This window comes from Talpa occidentalis, unplaced genomic scaffold (assembly GCF_014898055.3).
Source record: "Talpa occidentalis isolate TD23 unplaced genomic scaffold, MPIMG_talOcc4v2.1 talOcc4.15, whole genome shotgun sequence".
In the NCBI taxonomy this organism is placed as follows: Eukaryota; Metazoa; Chordata; class Mammalia; order Eulipotyphla; family Talpidae; genus Talpa; species Talpa occidentalis.
The window spans coordinates 65529107-65544822 of record NW_023601543.1 but is presented as its reverse complement, the minus strand read 5'-3'; the positions used below and the strand labels follow the sequence as shown (position 1 = coordinate 65544822).

The 15716-nt window shown below is 43.7% G+C and overlaps 1 protein-coding gene across 1 annotated transcript in view; it reads right to left on the bottom strand.

The window, feature by feature from the left end:
* The window catches only part of SRPX (sushi repeat containing protein X-linked), a 111880-nt gene that overhangs the window by 43550 nt on the left and 52614 nt on the right, over positions 1–15716 (bottom strand). The window contains exons 2-4 of the mRNA XM_037512537.2: positions 12038–12097; positions 6550–6741; positions 4883–5059 (exon numbers count right to left, since the gene is read on the bottom strand). Of these exons, the coding sequence (XP_037368434.1) occupies positions 4883–5059; positions 6550–6741; positions 12038–12097 (429 nt within the window). The remainder of the gene's footprint in view (positions 1–4882; positions 5060–6549; positions 6742–12037; positions 12098–15716) is intronic.

The window sequence follows — 15716 nt, the reverse complement described above, 5'->3', positions numbered from 1 at the left end:
GTGCGGTCTGCATAAAAGAATTAATTTTAACTTGTGGTACTTTCAAATTAGCCAGAGCATAGAACTGACCACCTCAGAGTCTAAAATAAGGCCAGTGTTCTCTCTCCTCCAGGTCTGAAAGAGACCTGGGGCAATTTTCTCAACACTCAGCACAACTTTGGCCAACATTTGCTGCTCAAGGATGTGTGGAAATCTGGGAACTACTCAGCCACCATGTGTCAGCTCCTAAAATAGGCTGAGGCCCCGCCAGCACACAAAGTTATTAAACTAATTTAATACATTTTAAACCAAATGAGTAAAGTAAATGACATTCCTGGAGTAAAATTCACCAGGACAAACTCCAGCTTATCTGTCACCAAAATCAAGGAAAGGATTGTCTTGCTTGCTTTGTCTATTTCTCTTCTTTCTCCTGGGAGTTCTATACTCTCTTGTGGCTCCTCGGACCTCTTTTTGCCATTCCCACCTAATTGCATGTTGCAATTCCCCTCCCCCCAAATACACCCTGGCAAACACAGATAAAATGCTTGAAATTGGGTTCATTTCCTAGTTCCTTCTCTCTCTCTGGGAAGTTTCCAGGCCCATCTGGTCCAGCTTAAGTCATGCTTTTTGCTTTTTGAGAACAATCAGCATTTTCTTTCCATAGTTGCACACAATTTGGGACAGATGAACAGTGTTGATCCTGAGAGAACTCTTTGCCAACACTTGCTCAACAGAAAGATTTTTGATCATCTCTCCTATCACCTCCAACCCTTCCAATCTGAGGGAAGAGAGATTCAAAATGTGCTGGGGTTGTTTTCAAGAGCTGGTGTGCACATACGAAGTCACAGGGGGAGTTAATGACAGCACATCTGTGTGGGGCCCTTCTCACCCAAACATCTGATCTTAGGTTATATCCTTCAAGCTGTTCACAACCTCTGTGCCATTCTACCTGTACTGGTCTGCTGTTTTTTTTTTTTTTTTTGTGTGTGTGTTTTCATTGAACTGCAATGATTCACGATGAGAAGTCTTAAAGCTTAAAGAAATGTTGCTGTGCCAAATAGTTGGTCAATACTTGACTTTTTCTAGAAATCTCCTCTTTATTGCCGGGACTGGGTACCAGATAGGTTTGCCAATGGGAGACCTTCTCATGAGAACAGACGGCAAGAAAAAGGTGGAAGCCATTAAACTTCTGATAGGAGCTTCAATGAAGGTTGCCTGGGCTCCTGGAACATCAACAGGAATGTGGGCTCCTGACTTCTCATTGGTGATGCTATCAGTCATGCCAGCATCGAGGGGGAACTTACAGACCTTGGGTAACACTACCATACCACTTTAGCTTCTCCAGCCTTCGGTTGGTATGACTTTGTGCTATAACTAATCCCTGGTAGCAGCATTTCCCCTCTTTAGCTCCTAATTCCTCCTCTGTTTTTGGAATCCATTTCCTGTATTAAACTCTCCTGGGTTTGAAATACCTAGAGTGGCTTCTGTTTTCTTGACTACTGACCAATACAAATGCCTATCTAAATTGTAGGGGGGGAGGGTGGAAAGAACAGAATAAATCTGAATCAATTATTTGGACCTGCCATTCTCAAAGGATGCAAGTATGGCCCAGGCTGTCACTCTGAAGAGTTTCGATAGAAGGGTTTTGATAATATTTTGGGCCAGAGGCCTTGGCTCTACCTCATTAACCACATAACTGCAGAGTGAAAAATGAGTTATGCTGCTAAGGAAGACAGTGGACAGAGGTGCCGTCATAAAGACACCTCTGGGGCTGAGGCCAGAGGGATTGTCACACGTCTGCCCTTAGAGGGTGGCATCTGCTTTCAGTCTTACTCCTGAAGTAGCTGAACAGTCGGGAAGGAGGATTTGGGCTAATGAACATTGGCCAGCTGAGCAGAAATTTTCCTGGAGGGCTGACAGATCCAAGCAGGGCAGCAGTCAGGATGCTGTGGCCAGCTGCCTTAGCCCCTCAGTGCCAGAGCTGTTCCTGGATGGGCAACATTGGACCTGAGAGTCTGGAGACTTTCCTGGCTTGGCTCTACACAACCCCGAGCAAGTCAAGTGACCTCTCAGGCGCCCCCTGTAGAATGGGGCTGTTGACCTCAAACACAAAGTAGCCAGTTTTTGGTTTTTTTTTTTTAAATCAACAAACAAGTTTATCTGGAAACAACAACAAAAGGCTATTTGAAATATATAGTCTTATGTGAGACACACACACCCTTTTCAAGGACAAAAGCCTGAACAAACTTACATAGATTTCAGTGGTGCTGTTGTAACCAAAATGTTCACTGGAGGAAACTGGGAGTTTGCTGTGTGGTGGCTGCTCATTCGTTACTTTATGGCATTCTCCCATTGGCTGAGCTACTCCCGGACAAAAAGAAACTTCATTCTTTCTTCCATTAGGGATAGGTTAACTGAATCAGATTTATTCTAGTGTTTTGTTTTTCTGGGATTTAGGTAGGAATATGTCAGGAAAACAAATCACTCCAGGTATTTCAAACACAGGAATTTAATAAAAATATAGGACGAACTGGAGGAATAAAGCAGGGGAAGCAACATCACTTCCTGTCATAGATGCAAGTCATATTGGGCCTTGTAGTTTGCTGAGTGTGCATGTGCATCTAAGTAGGGTTTTTGTACATGTACATCAATTCTCATAGGGGTTGGACTAGAATGTTCCCTAATGGTGAGTCTTGGCAGTAGTAACACTGTATGAGTAATGATGCTGAGACAGTGGTTTTCCATGAGTTGGGGGAGCTTCAGGAAAAATATCAGGGCCCCAGAGACTCATATTTAAATGGCAGCCAGAGTTGAAAACTACTGCCCTAAGGCAATTGTCCTCCACCTTTAAGAAGCATGGGACAGCCCTGGGGATCGTCTGAAATGCAGATTTTCATCAGTCAGGTTTGAGATGGGTCCCAAGATTCTACTTTTCCAACAAATGTCCTGCTAGTAGTAATGCGGGTCCCAAGGCAATATTTCAAGTATAAAGTTACTAAAGTTCTTCCCAAATGTGGCCTTCAAAGGCAGGTTCTCAAACTTTAGAGCATCAGAATCCCTGAAGGGCCTGTGAAGTTCAGTTTGCTAGGACTTACCCCAGCGCCTGTAACCTCACAGGTGTGGCGTGGGGCTGGGCATCTGCATTCCTAAACTATCTCGGGCCATGCTGATGCCTGCGCTTTGAGAACCACTGCTCGCAGAAATGGTCCTTGATCTGAGCTGCACTTGAAAACCATCTAGCTAGTTTCACGATGCCCCTCATCTCATTCAGCTGTTCCACATCAGCTGTCCCACTGACGGAATCAGCAGGTAGGAACAAAGCATGGCTGGGTTCTAAAAGATACCCAAGCCGCTCTCGAAGTAGCCATGGTGGGGAGCCAAAGCCCCTCGACCAGTGATCCTCAGTGGGAGAGGGATTTTCCTCTCCTCTCCCATCTAGGGTACATTTGAGAATGCCAGGAGACCTGCATGGCTGTCCCAACTGGTGGCAGTGGTGGAAGGGGAGGGTGTTACTGGCATCTAGTAGGTAAAAGCCAAAGATCTGCTGAGCAGCCTAGAGTGAAAAGGACAGGACCCCACTATAAAAAATGATTTGGCCCCAACTGTCCTTGTGTCAAGATTCAAAAACCCTGTCCATAGAGCATGATCTAGCAGAATCGAAGCCCCCACCCAAACCTGCTAAATTTGAATCTGCATTGTCACCAAGGTCCCCAGGTGATCCCCACATTCTCTAACGATTGGGAAGCGCTGCCTGAGTTCAGAGGCTCCTTCCTTTAACACTTCTGAATGCCCAGGAGGATTCGTCAAGCAGGGAGGGTCCCACCCCAGAGTTTCAATTGCGTAGATCTCAGGTGGGACTGAGAATGTGCATTTTGCAAGGTTCCCAGACCCTGCTGCTGCCATTGCTTTGCTTTTCCCAGGACAGGCCGGGAGAACCACCTCAACAAACTGAGTGCCTGCTGACTAATGGAGTCAAAGACAAAGGACTAGAAGACACGAAAGTGCTCTCTGCGGGGCTGACCCAGCAAATGTTTTGCCCTCTGCGGAAGGCCCCAGAAAGGCAACGCCGCCAGGGCGGGTGTGCAGTTCTGCCAGCTGGTGGCTCAGTTCTCAATAGTGAGAACTGAAATTGCTTCTGGCGATCCCTTTCCGGGTGTGACAGGCCAGAAGGAATGTCCAAACCCTAGCTACGACTCCAGGTGGAATTGGACTGGTCCTGTTCTGGGAAGTTATGTCGAGGAAAGTCACGCTGGTGAGGAAATGAAATCCACCACCTGGCCACCTCTGTCGCTGAAGGCAGGCAGTTACAGGAAGCCCAAACAAGCAGAACCCAACCGAAAATCTCATCAGCCGAGTTCGGGTCAAGTTTAACTGCCCTGATGTCTTGCCTCCCTGGGTGTACAGATAACAGTCCCTGGGTCAGAGAACCCACAAATGAAAACAAAAATACCCTGTCAAAATTCAGTGTGTGGTTTGATCACTATGCTGTTTGACACAAGAAACTGATTGTTCCCTTCTTTCCCAAGGGCACATCATCTCATTCAAACTTGCAAGTAGCAGAGGAGCTGTCTCAGTGTAAAATCTGTCAAACTGTTGGTGACTTTGAATCCTCTCTTTGATTACCTGATAAGCTCTAATTTCACGATTCCTGGATTCCTGGGGTCTTTATCTCAATCACAATAGCAAGCAGGGAAAGAGACAAAAATCAGGTGCAAGTCATTAGCTGTGAAGTCAGCCCTAGGATAGAGGCTGCGCTTGGGCCTGGGCTGAGCTGAGAACTAGGGATAGAGAGAGTGACTGAAAGCAAGGCTGAGTGCCCACACTTTATGCAGGTCATTGCTACAGGAACAACCCCTGCTTCTCCCAAAATATGTACCACAAGAGAGCTGTGATATTTTCTTACCAACACAGGAGGCTGCTGGGCCGCTCCAGGCCTTGTTGTCCATGCATGTGACAGTCCGCTCCCCCTTCAATGTGTACCCCGGGGAGCAGTAGTATTCACACCGGGAGTTGAAGTAGGCGCCATCCACGCACTTGAACCCTCCATTGGCTGGCATGGCAAGAGTAGGACATCGCTTTTCTAAGGAAAAACCAGATAGTGAACATTTCTAAGTTGTGTTCATAGAGTTTCAGTGTCCAGAAATGCTGAAAGCATAAGTTGAAAAGTTAATTTAAATATAACAGAATTAGATAAACAGTGGGTGGTTGCGTGTCACACAGAAGGGACACTGTTTCATATCACACTGGCTTGGGATGGGTCCCTCGGAAGCAGACCCAGAGACAAAGATCTGTGTTCAAGTGATTTAATAAGCAAGTGCCCCTCCTGGGGACCCAGGAGGGGTGGGGGGCAGGGGAGGAAGAGCAGCAGGTGGGTCTCAGGTTAAGTCAGTCTCCACCTGCTCCTGCAGGGGACCTTTGGGGCATGAAGGACACCTGACATTATCCCCCCTCCAGCCATGGAAAGCAGCCTTCCCCCAACCTTTACCAGTTTGCAGTGGGCGGCTCTTCCTTATCCAAATAGAAAAGAGTCCTCTGAAGAAGCAGAGCCTCTTCTTCCTCTCAAGAAAATCCAAGGGGCAAATCATTATGAGCAAAGCTCTCTGAAGCTGGGAGCTGGATACTGAGAACTGGTAAACCAGGGAGATGGGGGGAGCAGCGACAATGGCCACTCGAGTCACCAGTTGCACAGTCTGGATCACGTGCCTGCAGCCTCCAGTCTCAATTCCCCCACCAATGAATGAAAGTAATGGCATCCATCATCATAGTGGGGTTGCAAAAACCAAATTATGGGACATGCTTGGCACCCAACGGGTGCTCCCCCAATGGTGGCTATTTTGAGTAACAATAGCATCTAAAATGCCCCTGGCACTTTCCCAAAGGAGACAGGACTTATCATGCAGATCCGCAGTCTCTGATGCTGTCCCGTCAGGCCCTTGATGGTGGGGACTGTGTGTTTCCTATTTGTTTCTAGATTCCCAACACTTTTTCAGGGTCTGGCCCTATCTGAACCAACATAACTTGTTTGCCAAACAAACCTCTGTTCTCTCCCCCTTTACCACAGTTGATGACACTTTTCTGGCAGAAAGGTGCCATCTCATTTCCCCATATCTTTGAAAGCTCACCGGCTTCTGCTCACAAAGGGAACCACAATACATTCAGTCAAAAGCTCTGATCTCGGGCCTCCCTGGTGGCGCAGCGGTTGAGCGCTGGGTTGCGAAGCTGCCCGCAGCCTCTGCAGCACCGGTTCGATCCCCGGCTGCCCCCCGGCCACAGGAGGAGGGTCCCACATGGCGCACAGACCTCTCCTGCTGCCTGCTGCTCCCCTCAGCAGTGTGCTTCGATCCTTCTGCCTGCTCTGCTCCCCGCTCTGGCTCTGGTGAATTCTCTCACCCTCCCGCGCTTCTGACTGTACACAGTGCTTGTATGTATGTATAAATAAATAAAAACAAACAAACAAATAAATAAATAAATCTAAAAAAATAAAAAGTTCTGATCTCAGAGACAAAGAACCTCAGTTCTCACGGGCACTCACGCCCCAGCACGCAGCTGGGCGACTCCCGGGCTACTCACGCTTGCAGACGACCTTGTCCGACCACCGTTTGTTGGACTGGCAGACCAGCTGGGATGAGCCCTGCAGCTCGTAGCCTTTCCGGCAGCGAATGTCGCACCTGGTTCCCAGGGCTGTTTTGTAGTAGCCTCCTTGCGGGGCCCTGCAGTACACATCCCCATGCTTCACCTTGACGGGGGAACACCATGGGGTGTCTGCAGGTAGCAGAAACAAAAGATGGGAGAAATGGGAAGTGACAGCTTCAGAAACAGTGTCTTCTTACCCTAGTCCCTGACTTGCTGCCTTCCGGATTTTGGACCTCATGTAGTGCCTCATGTCTTTTGAGGTGTCTGGGTGGGGAGGTAATAATGAAAGAACTACGTGTTAGACATACCCTGAATGCAGATCTGAGTCACTCTACTACTCTGGGTTACTCGCTCCGCTGTGTGACCTTGGACATGTTACATAACCTCTCTGAGTCAGTACCTACACCTATGACATAGGGCTCTTCTGAGGACTAAATAAATAATGCCTATCAACCACCTAGCACATTGGCCAGCACAAGGAAATGTTTGATAAATGCTTGAATATTTTTAGTATTTCTCTTAACTGAGACATAATTCTTTGGGGGACAACAGAGATCATTATGACCTGTAACCTCAACCCTCTATACACAGGAGGGGTGGGGAGTCAATCAGTTTAATTTGGATTTTTTCCAAGGCTCTATGCATATTCCTTGAAGAACTCATGATATTCTTGTTTAATTAATGTGAATGAAGCTACAATTTCCACATTTTTGCCACAGGATATAATTTTGGCTTAAAGTCGGAGAATACTTGTTTCCTATAGAGAAGCAAAACTCCTTTCCAGATGGAAAAGGTATGCCTCCTCCTGGCCAGAGGCTAACATCCTTTCTAAAGGGCAGAGTTGCAGGTTATTTTGATTTTGATCTTGCAGTTGCCCAGAGCACAGCTCGGATGACCATGACGCTAATAAATCAGAACATCTTCCCTGTGCCTTTGGAAGATGTTCTGTGAGATCCACAAAACTACAAGGGCAAGACCAGTTCATCGAGCGGGAATTACTACAGTGGCCACAGCATCCTGGATGGGGGAACACCGAGGAGCTGCTTAAGGCTGCCTGGCTCTCAACTCCAGGAGCAGGAGTCCCCCGCCCTCCAGCTGAGGGCTCCTCACACCACCACAGCACCTGAGCTAACGGTGAGTGGGATTCGTGCGCCATCATGTGGCCAGAAAGAGGACAGACCCTGTTTGTCCCAGGAATTCTCTTCTGAGGATGTGCTTTCTGACTTTTTTTTTAAGATTTATTTATTTATGCATATGAGAACTGGGGTTCAGGCCAGAGATGCGGTGGGTGAGAGGACCCACCAGAGACAGAGTAGGGAGCAGAGCAGGTGGATTGACTGAAATACACTGCTGAGGGGATCAGCGGGCGAGACAGGAGAGGTCTGCTGAGCCATGTGGATTGCTCCCTGGCGGGCCCGGGATCAAATTCATGCTTCAGAGGCTTCAGATTGCTTCCTAGTGCTGTGCTTAACCCCTTGCGCCACCAGGGAGGCCCCTTCTGACTACTTCTTGGCCATGAAAATCAACAGTCCTGTCCAGAACTTGTGCATATACAATTTTTTACTTCAAAAAGTCTCCTCTGATTGACACTTTCATCATAAAGTATTTTGCATTCAGCTGAAAGTGGGTCCTAAAGTCAGGACTCAAACAATAGCCCCTAGACTATCGGTAATAGTGATATCCTGGGGCTTAACCTAGAGCTAAGAGACCCATGGAAGCTTCCACCAGGCCTGCAGACCCTTCTTTCTTCTTCCGTGGTTTACACCGAGTGTCTGTATGTTCTAGCTTTTTTAAGTGAGAAAAATCTGGACCCTGAAGTAAGGTACAAAACATCAGGCATGTGTCCATCATTTTCTTCTAAGTATAAAAGAATACCTGAAGTAATTTTAAATGTTTTTTGCTCTTTCTTCAGTGATGGTTCTACATTAGCCATCAAAGAGGTTTCCAGATCACAGGTGAGAGTTTCTTGGGGTACATTTGCTTAGCATTGCCAAGACAGCTCTTGTATAATGAAATGATCTTAAGATGAATTCTGGAAAAAACTCACAGATGGTACCCCCCCTCCAAAAAAAAAAAGAGGATTTAGAACCTTCTGATTTCTGTGACTCCTAGAAGGGGGATATATATTTCTCTCTGTGCATTTCTTTTCCAACTGTAATAAGGAAGATCATCTACAAGAAACCCCACAATGGACTTGGTGCTTTTAATACCAAGGAGCCACATTTTGTAGTTTATACCACAGACATCCATGGTATTAATCTTACAATATCATCTGTTGATTTACCTCTTCATCATCTTCCCTTCTCATCACCCCAGCTTCCCCACTGCCTCATGTCATCTTCGTTTCCCTGTCTGCCCTGTTCCCCTTCTAGACCACAGTGTGTCTGTGCTTCACCATCTCTAGCCTTCCTCTCCTCTTGCCTCTTTTCTACCATGTCACAGGCAAAGCTGTGGAATCCTTAACTGAGAACTGAGCACACTCCAGAGAGAGAAAATGAATGTGGGGGAAAGGTCGTGAGGTTGGAGTGAAAGTGAGAAACCCAAAAGAAGATGAAGAAAATGGAGTGAGCTAGTCGAGTGTGCTGGACACACTACTGAGGAGAGTCAAGAGTGCTGGCACACATCTAACTCCAACTGATGTAACACTGGACTATTCACTAACTTTCTTGGAGAACTAGAATCCTCATCTATGAAATGCAGAAGTGGATTCAGCTATTTGCAAAGTCCCAACATACTTTGGATGCTGTCTAATCCCACCCGTCACGTCCATGCCACCTCCTCACTTTTTCTGACTGATAACTTCGGCCAGTCTCCTGGAACCCTTCCAACCAAAGGGAAATCCTTTTGCCTTCTGGCTCTTGATCACAATTTCACTAATATGCAAACTAGAAAAGTGTCAAACCTCCACTTGTTTTTTACTCAAATGTTGAAAACACTCACATCCTCTAGCTTCTAGACATTAGTGTGAGTTTAGGAGGGACACAATATTCCTTTTAATTTTTTATTCATACAATTTAAATTAATATGAGGCAATATACCTTCAATTCTTAGCACACATTAGGGGTTGTTTTTCCCCACAAATATACCCAGGGCAAATATTTAGGGCCATACACATGACCTGTACATGACATGTATATGAATGTATCACAGATTCACATATTTCAATACAACATGCAATCAGCAGAATTTGCCCCATATTCTGAGTCTTCAAATCATCCCAGCAGTGCTGGCTGTGCATCCAAAAGCTGTGTTACTATCAATGTGTTGGGGGAAATATTTTGTTTTCATTTATTCACAAAAGGAGTATCTTTTGGGTTACTTTCCAAGACAAACTGGAAAGATATTTTAACAGTTTAATCGGCCTGCAGTGCAAATAATTAAAATATCAGCGAGTGACTTGAAGTACATTAAAGCACCACAAGTGAAAGAGGTTTAGCAAGACCTTTAATAGAGGTTTAGAGAAAGAAAGCTCTTATGCTGCTTCGATTAAGACAGGGTTTACTTAGGGAGAAATCTTAATCGATTATTCAGGAAAGTTTTTCATCCCCTGGGCCAATGTGGTAACTATTCCAGTTAACTGGAGTTCCTGGCATAGGCTGAGTCGTGGGGCAGACTAATGAGGAGTCACTAGTAAATTCTAGATGTTGAATGAAAACAGCTGGATTTCAGACCTAAACTGTAATGTTTGCTAGCTGTGTGACCCTGGAGAAGTTGCCTTCCCTCTCAAATCTATGATTTCTCCATCTGTAAATAAGGAATGACAACAGGATAATCTTACCACCTCCCCTCCCCTCTTTCCTCAATTAGAGTGAATATAGGTTGGCATTCCAAGTAAAAGAATCAAAAGCAATGCCTGCCACATACTGGGCACATAATAAATGCTGGTTAAATTTCACTGTCTTCTTTCTTTTACTTTAATTCCAAAATACTGATTGAGTATATACTCTGTGTCAGACACTCTCCAGAGGCCTGGGGCTCTAAATCAAAACCCTGAGTTAGCAACGGTTTGCCTCTAAGTTTTAAAAATAAAAAAAGTAACACTAGAAACAATTTCCTAAGAAGTATTTAAACATTCAGGGTAGGTTCTGGGGCAGGCATATATTTTGGCCATCTGGTCTACCTTCCATGTTTGCCATGCTGTGAGGTGGGTATAGACACTGGGAACAGTAATTGGGGGCACTAGACAACTTCTACTGTATACATTAAAGGCCACATGTGCTTGCAATGTGTTTTAGGAAGATTTTTCAAGGGGAAAAAATTAAACACTCAGGAAGTGTTAGGACTCAGAATACATCCTTACCCCAAAAATCTAATGAACAACTTTGTGTTTTTTTTGATTGGTTAACCCTTGAGGCAATGGATCTAGGAACTTTGGATAGGAACGAGCATTTGCACTCAAAGGTCATAAGCAAATGTAGAATATGATGAAAACACCTCTGGACATTGGCACCAGTCATCATATTGGAAAGTCTGTTCATTTGTGTGGAAAACAAATGAAGGACTCCCTGCAGCCAGAGACTGATGAGTACTACCCCGATTCTCCTAGAACTTGACGTATCACAAAGAGCAGGACAGTGTTCTTTTGCCAGAATGTGGACTTATTTCTGGGGCCAAATGTTATAATAGAACACTGCTAGCCAATTGTCTTCAAATTATGCTTCCATTGTAAAAGGTACCCAATTCAGAGAGAAATAACCTAAATTAAACTTGGCTTTTCCCAGTGTTCCCTAAGCTTCAAAGAACTGACTCACCAATAGAACTATTTGTGGACATACTTACCTGAGCCTGTAGAGAGTTCTTGATTAGGTTTTTTGTTTTTTTTTTTTTTTTTTTTAATACCTGCTTGGCGGGTTGCTGGAAATGTGTAGACATGGAGTTCTTTATGATTAAAGTTTTATTGGGCAACACACTTTACTCGACATTTCGGGAGCCAAGTTGAACTCAGAAGGAGCACCATGAAATAAGATTATGAAAATCAAGTTTTCTCATTCTCCATTAATCTCAGTACATTAACAGCACTGAGTCTAGATTGGACCTTGGGTGGTTTACTCCACGACTCTGGCTGTAATGTATGAATCAGGCAGAATTCACAGCTTGATTTTCACTTTCATCAGCTAGAGCTTGGCTTTGCAGAAATAAGAACAGTAAAGAAACTTCTGAGAATAAAATGACCACCAGAGTGCTGAAGGACAGCACTTCAGAGATTTGAAATGCTTTTTCTTCTCTTATTTTTTTTGGTTTGTTTCTTAAATTTTTCTAATAGGAGCATATATATATTCATTTTTAAATTCTTTTCTTTTCTGGATGGGGAATTAGAAGTTAAATGCATGGTCTGGTCACTTTATTACAGTCTGCTCCGCAGGACAAAAGGGAAAGTTCTCCTGGCATCAGCAGGTCCTCCTTAGCACATAAGCAAAGCATTCACCTGTGTATCTAGTGTGTGAGTAACCGACTTCATCATCTTCTAGTGGAGAGTCTCCAGATCCTACAATAAAACAGAACAGAAACTGCAGCAAGAAAAGCCACATGATATGAAATGTACATTTCAAAGCGTTGCTTTGGCACAGTCCATGCAAGAGGGCCTATGAGAACGCAGAGCCAGGAGTTAAAGCTTCTGTGGCCATTCATGAAGGGAAAGGGGACTTCTCAGAGTGAACCTGGCCGAGCTGATATTGCCAGAGCCAATCAAATTGAGTCTCAACTGTTTTGGACTCACCATATGCCAACTGAAGTTCTGGACTGAGGATAGAGAGAGTCAACTTCACTCTGAGAAGATGCCAATATATATCAATCTCATGCCAGGGGAGATGCAGTAAAATGTGTGACTCAGACCCGGCCCAGTTTCTCTAGCCATCAGAGTCATCCCAGTACAACTGGGAGTTTATGGTACCTGGAAACTGGACCATCCTGTGAAATTAATGGGGGTTGAGGAAAAGGAGGCAAATCAAATGTCCTATTTTAATGAGAAAAGAAATGCAAAGCTGCTTTGGTATATTTGTAGGAAATAAGGGCTGAAAGATCGCAGATCTGGATGATTCTTCAGAACTTTTCATCAAGGCATGAGTAAAGTAAAAGTGCTTCAAGAATCTTGCTAGCCTTGAAAATCACAGTCTCAGAGAGACTGTCTGGATACAATTTTAAATTTTAAACTCATCTGGAAGTAGGAATGGAATCATTTTTAGAATATTAACTATTGAAGTTCAGGGAGGTGGTAAATCCTTATTTTTTGTTTTATTTTATATAATTCTTACATCATTTTTCATTTTTGAACAATGTAAGCATTTTCATTTTGATTATATGCCCCATAAAAATCCTTAATTTTTGAAGTGGTAGCAGGCCTCATGCTTCAAAACAGTCATCTTAACTTTAGAGATCTTTCACTCTAAACTTCCTAATCTGATCACTGGCCGGAAAGACAGCACCATCTTGGTCACACATTTACCTACAGGGATCTGCAACACAACAGAGGAAGCTAGTCTCTGTTTTGAGATTGTTCAAATCCCCATGCAGTGTAAGCAAATGAGGAATCGCCTCTGTGCCACTTGCATTCTGGATGAGAGAGATGGTGATTGGAGAAATAAAAGTGGGGAGGTGATGGACACTGGACCATGCCCATTTGGAAAGGACCCCCCCCACCACCACGCCCCACTAATAAGGCCCAGTTCCATGTTCTGCTTTGCTCCAGGTCTCTTGATCCAGTCTCTGGCCACCCAGACAGGTACAAAGTTATACAGACTGTTCATTATTGCATATTAAAAAGTGACCTGAAACCCACTATTAACTCTCAGAAAAGCAATCTAACTACTAGTCAAAAGTCTATGTTCTAATCCCTTGGTCTAGCCAGTCCTCTTTAGGAAATCAATCCCTAGACAAGAATATTAATTATAGAAAAAAATTACACACAAAGATTTCTTTGCAATGTCACTTATAATAGAAAAAGACTAAATATATCACAAAGTCAATATTCTGGTTAAATAAGTCATAGTAAAACCGTTGGAAATAAAAGAGCCATTAAAAAATGTTTATAAAAAGATCCAATAGTGTGGGAAAAGCTTATGTTTTAATATTAAGTGAAAAAATATGATATAACAAAATTATATAAGTGGTGTAATTTGTAACAATGCAAAATAATCAAATTCAAAAATAAACAATACATAGAAAAGAGTCTATTGTTGGATATTGTTTTTCCTTTTCTTCTCCATGTTGTACTATAAACAAGAATTACTTTCATAATAGAATAAAAACTTGATTATGCATGCAACTCAAAGAAACTTAGTTTCCAAAATACATTTTGAGTATATTAGAGATGTTTAAGAATCTCCTGTTCCTCCCTTCCCATCCTGGCTCCATTTCTCTCCATATTCAGAGCTGATTCCTCTAAGAATTGTTGGATTCTCTCACATTTCTAAGCATCAAATGATCTGTCTTATATTAAGATCCACCCCTTCTTCCCCCAAGTCATCTTGGCCTCCATATATGCATAATCTTCACAGGCAGAGAGAGACTCTGGATTTACTCCTGGCTCAAAGTCAAGAAACCAACTGTCACAGGCTGCATTCTCTGGGAACTAGCTTCCAAGATGGAGTTTAGTGCACAGGATGTTAAGGGTCAACACCCATGAAAGAAATAAGAAGGAAGCAGGTTTGGGCGAAGGGAAAGTCAGCTTCAATGTCAGCCCAATGACAGCCTCCTGTGTGTCGTGTCATAGCCTGCCTCTATCAGTCATTGGATATAGTCCATCTTGGAAAGAACATGAACTTGAACAAAGCAGTCTCAAGGGCTGAGGCCCCCCTGAAGGGGCTGGAAGCTGATGGCTGTCTGAGAACAACATTGCCCCAGTTCAGACAACCAGGCATTCCTTGCAGGAAGATCTGGCCCATGCCTTTCTGTGACCATCATAACAATATTCACTCATTGAGAGATAACTTGAGATGTGTAAACTCACTTTGGCGGGGGTGCTCCATCAAGAAGGCCAGAAACTGATACCTACTGGAGAGGCAGATGCAATTGCAGTTCACAGCCGCATTTCACCAGTACATGAACATTCTAAGACATGTTCATCACATATTGTGTATTGTAGTGAAAAATTACATCTCTGACTATAGGGGAATAAGCACAAAATTACCTGATATCAACAGGCTATTACATAGTCAGTAATCAAGTTTGGAATGGGAAATGTGTATTACATACTGCTAAGCAAAAAAGCAGGTACTAGAAACTATATATAGGATCAAGCATGAAATTTTGTGTGTGTACATACATACATATGTATACATACATTTATACACATACATAATATTGAAACTAACATATGTCAAATTTGGGATATGATAACGTGAGATCACAAATCAGTGGGTAGGAGGCCAGTAAATATGCTGGCTATGCATATAAAGAAAAATAAAAACCCAGCCCAATCTCAAGCATACCAAAAAGTCATTTCCACAACAGATTAAAGATCTGCATTGCAGTACAGTACGGAAATGGCGTAAAAAGGAGTATTTCACTGTGAGGAAACCTGGCAAATACTACTTCACCAAGGTTGGCAAAGACAACATCAACAGTGGTAAGGCGTGGGCAAAGCTCAAAGAAGTGAACCATTTGCACATATTTTGGGGAAAGATACCAGTCTGGAAAAGCAACTGCCTTGGGCAATATTAGAAGTACATGGCTCATGGTCAAAGAGGTTCTACAGGATCAGCTTTCTAGAATGAAACAAAATGACCAACAATCCAAAAAAAAAAAAAAATCACTGTGTATGCATTATCCCATTTAATCTGAACCACCACCCTGGTAGGCTGATAATATTATAGTTGGTTTACAAACAGGGAGACAAAGTCTCAAAGGCCTTAAACTACTTGTTCGTGTTTGTGAAGCCAGCAAGTGGTAAATCGGCATTCAAATCCAGTCTGCCTGACCTCCTAGTCTATTATGCTCTTTCCACCTTCTGTGCTGGCATTTTTAAACAAATGAGATAATAGGCTCTGGGATCACTGATAGGCAATCAGCAAATCGCCTCATCAGTAGGGCAGTAACAGGTATGCCAAGGCAAGAGTGGGTCCCACAAAATCAAGATGAAGAATCTGGGTGTAGCAGAAGGCTCTAGT